The sequence below is a fragment of the Myotis brandtii genome, unplaced genomic scaffold (genome assembly GCF_000412655.1).
Source record: "Myotis brandtii unplaced genomic scaffold, ASM41265v1 scaffold246, whole genome shotgun sequence".
Taxonomy (NCBI): domain Eukaryota; kingdom Metazoa; phylum Chordata; class Mammalia; order Chiroptera; family Vespertilionidae; genus Myotis; species Myotis brandtii.
Window position 1 is genome coordinate 174191 of NW_005359310.1, and position 7987 is coordinate 182177.

At 64.8% G+C, this 7987-nt stretch overlaps 1 protein-coding gene across 1 annotated transcript in view; it reads right to left on the reverse strand.

Annotated features, from left to right (window-relative positions):
* Positions 1–7935, reverse strand: part of MYL3 (myosin, light chain 3, alkali; ventricular, skeletal, slow) — a 17393-nt gene extending 9458 nt beyond the window's left edge. Inside the window, exon 1 of the mRNA XM_014540519.1 lies at positions 7740–7935. Coding sequence (XP_014396005.1) covers positions 7740–7772 — 33 coding nt within the window. The 5' untranslated portion in view covers positions 7773–7935. The remainder of the gene's footprint in view (positions 1–7739) is intronic.
* Positions 7936–7987: the final 52 nt, after the last annotated feature.

Below are 7987 nucleotides of genomic sequence, written 5' to 3' on the forward strand. Positions count from 1 at the left end.
GCCCACAGCCCCAGGCTGGGACGCAGGCCCACACTTCCCGGAGGAGTCAGAGCGCGGCCTGGGCCAGACCCAGAGCCTAGAAGTAGGTCAGATGTTGCCGGGCAGGTCCTGGGGACCCAGAGCCGGTCCGGGCACAGGTAGGCCATGGGCTGCAGCTCACCCTGCAGGGCACCCGGGTGTGTCCACATGGACGGGAACCCACTACCCCATGCTGGGTGCCATGAATGCAGGCCCCATGCAGAGCCCCTGTCCCTGCCCAGCTGCACAGACGGGGCCACCGACGCCCCAACTCTGGCTAGAGGTGGCACGAGGCAGCCACGAGGGCCCAGGGAGAGGAACCTGGGCACCACCCCAGGCCCCTGGAGCCTTGGGTGCAAGTTTGACTCTGAGGAGGACTTCCCAGCAGGGCCGCTCTGCCACCAACAGGATGTGGCCTGCTTCCCGGAGGCACGGCCCAGCACTTGGGAGATGGGAGGAGCGGCCAAGGGGAGGCAGGAGCTCCTGAGGGTCTTCTGACCTCGGCTGGTCCTGGCTCCTGGCCTCAGTTTCCCCATCTGTACAATGGCTACGGGGGGGCACGGTGAGGCTGTGTTCCGAGGACAGTCGCTGCCCTGGGTCCCAGCCTGTCCTGCCACCCCCATGCCACACACAGACAACTCTGTCCTCTGCAAGCCAAACAGCCTCAGGCCCCGCCCTCTGCCCACTGTGCTGACGGGACCAGATGCTCCAACCCTGCGGTTCTGGGCGGGCGGGGTGGCAGGGCCCGCGGGCTGGCAGGCAAGCCCTGGGTTTGGCCCCGGGACCTATAATCAGCCCCTGCCCCTCTGATCCTGGCCCAGGACTGACGCTTGGGCTGTGGTGTCCTGGCCGGCTGTGGCCACGGCCGCTATATTTGGGAGCCCAATTGAGCAGAGGGGAGGGGTGGACAGGCAGGGGCCTCCAGGGACCAGCGCCCGCCCGTGGGGGACAGGCTGGGGGACAGCGTGGGGCAGGCTTGGTCCTTCAGGAAGGAGGGCAGAACCTTGGTCTCCGGGCCCAGTCTGAAGGGCGTGCTCTCTCTGGGACCTGGTGGGGGACATCGGCCCTGCCCGTGGTGGCTGGTCTGAGGAGGCAGATTGGAAATGCGTCTGGTGACCCTGAACCCCCTATTTAGTCCAAAGAGTCAGACTGCAAGGTGGGGCCAGGTACCCTGAGAGCACAGGAAAGGGATGCGGGCTGACAGGGTGAGGGGGAGCGGAAAAGGGCCCTCGAGGGGGCAGTTTGAGGTGCAGGGGTCTGAGAAGGAGGGGATGGGCAAAGGCCCTGAGAAAACAAAGGCCTGAGGCCGGGGTCTGAGGAAAGAGGTGAGGAGGAGCCCCAGCCCTGGCCCCGCTCTGCCTGCGGGTCCGGCTTCCGGAGGGGCCCAGCCCTCCCCCAGCGTGGCCTGTGGCCTCCCTCAACTGCCCTGGACATTCCCCACCACTGGGCCAAACCCTGTTCTCTCCCACCAGCCGTTTCCCAAAGAGCAAATATTTATTGTCCTTGGAAGAAAAAAAAAGAGTCCCCTTTTAGGCTCGGGGTCTGGGAACTGCTATTAAGGCCTGCAGGGGCCCCGCGGCCCGAGATGACCAGGCACCCCACCTCGGCCGGCAAGGGGGGAGGAGGCTGCACGGGGAGCTGGCCTCGGGGAGGGAGCCAGCTGCCCAGGCTGCGGGCGGGGCTCCCCAGGCCCCCATTTCCCTGAGGCTCCCCAGGACAGGTCTGAGGGCATAAACACTGTCACCACAGCATGCGGTGTGAGCGTGTGTGTGATCCTGCAGACGTGTGCTCACATGTATCCCTGGGGGCACAAGGATGGGAACATGTGTGACCATGTGGGCGCCTGTCATCTCGTGTGCTCGTGTGTGTCACACGAGACCATGACCACAGTGCATGTGAGCGTGGGGGGCAGTCCGGCTCTGCATGCGTGTCCATCTGTGAGCCGCTCCTCGCTGGCACGGGCGCTGGGGGCATGTGGACACAACCTCTGTTGAATGGCCAATTCAGTCAAAAATGCAAGTAAATTTAGCAGGAGGGAAAAATCCCGTCCGTCAGATGGGGAGTCTGAATCGGGTGGTTGTTTGAGTGGACGGACCGACTGTCTCAGGCAAACAGTTCACGGGCCGAGAGGAGGAGCCGGCGCCCGCCCGGGGCCATGCTGCAGAAACCGGAGCCGGGCGGCGCAGAGACCAGTGGCACACGGAACAGAGACGGGGACCGACTCAGAAGCAGGGGTGGGGGCAGCTCCAGGGAGAGCCCGGCGGGATGTGACTTACAGCGGCACGTTCTCCCCCGACCCCCACTCCTCACCTGTCACCCCCTCAAACGTCCGGAAACGGACACGGAATTGGCCTCCGATGAGGAAGGGACAGGACAGGGGCGAGGCAGTGCAGGTGACAGGAGGGCAGTGGTGGGGTGAAGAGGGGTGACAGGAGGTGACGGAGGTGATGGCAGCAGCAGGGCCGCCCTCTCTGTCCCCTCCAGATGCCCCACCTGTGGTGGCCCCACAGGTCCAGGCTGTCCCCACCCACCCCACCCAGTCCCAGCTGTGGCCTTGCCCCCAATGGCCACATAAACACCCTCTGTGGCCCAGGGTGTGGAGCAGCGTTAAAAATGGCCCCAGCCCCCAGCCAGGAATAGTGAGGGTCCATTCCGGGACCTGCCTGTGTGGTATTTATATACCTGCCGCCCACAGGTGTGGTGTGTCTGGCACACACACACACACACACACACACTCAGCAGGCAGTGTGCTCAGGCTCATCTTCCCCTGCTGGGTCTGCGGCCTGGAGATACCGCTGGTCCCTGCCACTCTGCACCCACCCGGTCCCTTCCCACCAGCCCTGGGCCACCAGGAGTCACGCTGAAGTGTGTGTGTGCGCACATGTCCACATGCACACACGTACACACCAACTCAGGAACCCTAGCCCCCAGGGCTTGGACCAAGAACAGACACAGTCCTCTGCACACACATTTAAACACAAATCCTGGGGCTATGCAGATACCTTTGCATGCATGCTCATACACCTGTGCACACAGATCCACACACATTTGCACACACATGCTCCATTCACATGCCTTTGCACACACACACACACACACACACACACTTCACACCTTCTAGCTCACAGGAGAAAGAGCTCTGAGTGGGAACTTGGAGCCTTGGGAAGAAGGAGAGAGGCTGGGCCCAGAGGAATCGGGAGCCAGAGCAGCCTGCCTGGCGGGGCCTGGGTGGCTGCACGCGTGTGCACTTGTGTGTGGGTGGGAATGGGTGTGCAAGGTGTTTGGGACCTTGCTGTTGCTGCCTCCTCCATTCCCTGGAAGGACACCCCCACCCTGTTCACAGGGGGAAACAGAGGCCAGAGCAGAGCAGCTGGGCCTGGAGGTCGGTGTCCCCACGTCTAGGGCTCGTGAGCCTCGCATCTGTGTTGTTCTTGGCACAGTCGGGCCAGATAAGGACAGGGTCAGGGCTCGGCTCTCGTGGGAAAGGGCTTGCTGCAAGGCTCCCGACCCATTCCTTTCCCAGACCCTGGGCTCCAGAGCAGGCAGAGGGAAGGCACAAGGGAAAGGGTGGCCAGGGCGCAGGCACGTCCCCATCAGGCTGGCCTCGAGGGCAGGAGGGGACCACAGCAGATGCAGAGATTCATTCACCCAGGAATGTGGAGTGACCCTCAAACAGCCCAGGGACCCAGATACAGGCCCTGGAGCGGACGGACAGGGTGGCCAGGCACCCAGCTCCCTGCACCCAGACCCTCTGCTGCAGGTGTGGAGCCGGGCGGAGGGGCAGGGAAGCCCACAGCCCAGATGGTGGGGAGGAGAGGCTGTTTGGGGAGACAGCGAACATTTTAGAGGACACAGCGCATCATGCCCCATCCAGAGCAGATCAAGGGTGCTGGTCCCAGGATGGTGATCAGGGCCAGCGGGAGCCCAGTTGTGGTCCCGGCCCTCCCCGACTCCAGGGCCTCTTCCCGCCGAGACCTGAGTGTCCACACCTGTACAATGGGGGGGGCGGGGGGGGTCTTGGGTCGGCTCCGCGGTCCCCCAGCCCAGTCACTCTGGGGCATCCTTGGACCTGAGTCTCCTCCTTCCCGCACTTGCACCAACCTTTGCCCCTTAGGCTGCCCCCAATTTAGTAAGAACCTTCCCTTGATGGTTTGGTCTCACAGGCCCCCTGGAGGAGAACTCTCTCACAACGCATGGGCTTGTCCACGGCCTCGGGAGGGTCCTGCGCCCTGTGATTCCCTCCCTCCTCGTGGGGACACTGAGGATCAGAAGATAAGGGGCCTCCCCAACTAAGGGTGAGAGGGGGTGAGAGGGTATCTGCACTCTAAGCTCTAGCCAGACACCCCCCCCCCCATCCTGCAGGGGTACAGGGCACGATGATGGACTTTCCTACCAGGGAGGAGGCAGCGGGACCAGGAGATCACGCAGTCCCTGCCCTCAGGGCTCACAGTCCCCCAGGACAGGGGCATCAGAGTCCTGAGTCTCACTCTGCGGGGGGTGCGGGCAGATCCAGAAGACCTCAGAGGAGGGGGCATTTGAAGGGCAGATGAGAAGGGAAGAGCAGGTCAGTGAGAAGCAGGGGCAAAGGCGAGTGCCCATCCAGGGTTCAGGTAGCAGGCCCCCAGGACGGGGGAGCCTGCAGGATGGGGGAGCCCCCAGGACGGGGGAGCCCGCAGGATGGGGGAGCCCCCAGGACGGGGGAGCCTGCAGGATGGGGGAGCCCCCAGGACGGGGGAGCCTGCAGGATGGGGGAGCCCCCAGGACGGGGGAGCCTGCAGGATGGGGGAGCCCCCAGGACGGGGGAGCCTGCAGGATGGGGGAGCCCCCAGGACGGGGGAGCCTGCAGGATGGGGGAGCCCCCAGGACGGGGGAGCCTGCAGGATGGGGGAGCCCCCAGGACGGGGGAGCCTGCAGGATGGGGGAGCCCCCAGGACGGGGGAGAGCCTGCAGGGGGGAGCCCCCAGGACTGGGGAGCCTGCAGGGAAGTGGCTCCTGGAAGCAGGGCGCCCAGGTCCCCAAGCCCAGCCCAGCACACAGAAGTGCTCGGGTTCAAGGAGGGAGCGACCTGGTCCTTGAGCCTCAGGGAGGCCTTTGGGCAGAGAAGTGGCTGAGTTTCCAGACACATCATCACTTCCTCGCCCCCCCCACCCCTCCCCCAAAGAGCCCTCTGTGGTCCTGTCTGACTTGGAAAATGGATGGGGAGCCCTGCGTTGGAGGTGGGGTGACCGCTGGTTGGTGGGGATGGCTGTGGGGAGAGGTGTTCCTGTTGGTGACGGGACACACTGGATGGTCCTGAGGCCAGCGCTCCTGTTCTCTGCACCCCTACACCAGCCAAGGAGGCCAGGAATGAAAGGGGTGCAGTGGGGTTCAGGAGCCTAAACCATGGCCCCCCGTGGAGTTCACGATGGAGTCTGGGGCTGTCGGGACCTCTGCTTTCTACTAGGGCCAGCAGAAGCTGGTGCAGGCACCCCACCCTCCCTGCGCCCCGTGACTGCCAGGGCCCCTCCAGCTCTGGGCCGTGTCCGAGTTATGCAGCCACTTGAGTTCTCCCTGGAGCCCTCTCTAAGGTGGCAACTCACCTGTCCCCTGTCAGGGCCCTCGGCCTCTTCCGTCTTTGGGAACCTCGGGGGGCCCTCGGGCTGGGAAGGCCCAGGGACTTGGTCTGGATGGGCGGGGTGACCTCTGGCACGCCATTGCCCCTCTCCGGACATCGCTCTCACACACAGTTTTATAAACTTCCCCAAAGTGCTTCCCCTTTCTGGCCAGTTCAGCCAACGTCCACGGTGCCGCTGGCCCAGGCTCGGTGCCGGGTGCTGGACAGCCTGGTCCCAGCCGAGATGTTCCCAGTGTCCCTGCCAGCTCCTGCCAGTACCCGCGAGTGTCCTCTGAGGCATTCGGGGTGAGAGGAAACTGAGGCCCAGGGAGCTGGCCCAGCCTGGCCAAGGACCACCCACCGAGCAGGCTCCTCCAGGCCAGGCAGGGCCCAGTGTCCAGGCCTGAGGGTCCCCACCCAGGTCCCCACACAGCTCAGCCAGGACCAGTGTCGAGCTAACGCCCTGCCCGCTGCCTCCTCCTTCCTGGCCCTTGGTCCCTTCTAACCGCAGGGCCAAGCGGCCTCTGGAACGCGTGCCCAGGGCCTTGGTGATATTTTGAGTTTAAGAAAACTTTGCAGCAGCAGGAGCTCTTAAAGGTTATAAATAGCATCCGCGGGAGCCCACGCTGGGAGCGGCGGAAACACGTGTCCAACAGGCCCCAGAGGGTGTTCGGAGCGCCGGCCCCCGGCCCCCGCCCCCCCATCCTGCCAGAAACCCACCGGCTACTGGGGATTTTATAGCCGCTGGAGCCGGAAGTCACACCCCACCCGGAAGGCGTCTGGAAAACGAGAGTCCCTCCCCTCCCCCATCCAGGGCCAGAAGTGGTTGGCCAGGTTGTGGGGGGCATGTGGGGCGTTGCAGAAAGGGGGCCTGGGGCGGGAGGTCTTGCTCCCACATCTCCCTCCCACCACCAGGGTCTCCACTCAGCTGCCCAGCACGGGCACCGGGGCTGAGCGACTTCTGAGCAGGTCCACGCTGACCTGCCCGCGGCCGCCCGGGGACAAGCCCAGGGTGAAGGAGGTCCCTCGGAGCCCCAGCCGCGTCCTTTCCACCCAGTGCTGCTGCTGCCGCCCTTCCACTTCGGGGGCCCGCGAGGCAGTACGTTACCCCACCAGTCGGGGGGCTGCAGGCAGTGTGAGGAGCCGGGGAGGTGAGCAGACCCCAGCGCCCCATCCAACCCCCGTGCCTCCACTTCTGTTGGAGACTCTGGTCACAGACGAGGAAGTGAGCCTTGGAGAGGATAAGGGACTCCTCCCTGGTGGATGCGAACCCACACCCACCCGCCAGGGTGTCCATCGTGAGCACCAAGGCCAGGCCTGGGGTCCGCTGGTCTCGGGCTTGCCTTGAAGGCCGTACGATCTGAGCTGTGCTCTCAGGGTTTTTTCCAGCTGATCCCCAAGGTGCACGGGCAGGAGCTGTGATTCCAATGCAAAGATCGGGAAACGGAGGCACGTGTGAGGCTCCCGCCTCGTTCCTGCCCCACCTGCTGCCCGTGGCCCCCAGCAGGTCTGGGGGCGGCAGCCAGGCCTGGCGTCCAGGCGCCCTGAACCTCAGGGAGCCCCAAAGGGTTTATGGGGCTCCCAATGAATGGGCCTGTTGAGCTCAGAAGGGGCCCGGCCCGAGTAAACATGACTGGGTCTGAACTGCAATTCTCCCCTGCCTCCTTCCCCGGGACCCAGGACCAAAATACAACTTCCTGTCCCCAGAGCTGAGGGCCAGACGTGCCCCGCAGAGCCCAGGGCTGGGCCCCGTGGAGGAGCCAGCCTGGCCCGCATCGGTGGCTGGAAGCTCAAAGCTCCAGGACACAGGACCTCAGGTTTGCAGACTCAGGGGTCTGCCTCCCAGCCCGAGTGCTTGGGCCCTTACAGAGGGAGCCCCGCCAAGCCGGGCCTGCCTTCCACGAACGGCAGATCAGGAAACTGAGGCCACGAGCAGGACAGGGCGACAGGGCAGGGCAGAGCAGGCGCTTGCCCCAGACCCCTGGCCAGTGAGGACGGGAACAGTGGGAAGACCCAGCTGCCCACTGACCGATAAGGATTAAATCTGGCCCCACCACGGGCACAGAAGGGCCTATGTGCCCTGGGACACCCCTCGGCACTGCCAGCTCGGAGGGCGGGAGCCCGGTACCTGCTGTCCGTCATGTTTATTTCCAGGCCTCATTTCCCCACCTGGAGGCCAGGTCCTGGCGAGCTCCCTGCCTCCTTCTCCAGCCTGTGAACCAGAAAGTCCTTTGGAAATTGTCCCCAGGAGCCTGGAAGACCTGGGGAGGGGTCACCTCTGGGGATGGGGCCTGCGGAACATGCCCAGCAGCCGGGGTGGTTTGGGGCCGGCCGCCTCGCGCCGGGCACTGGGGCCGCCGCTGGAATGTGCTGAGC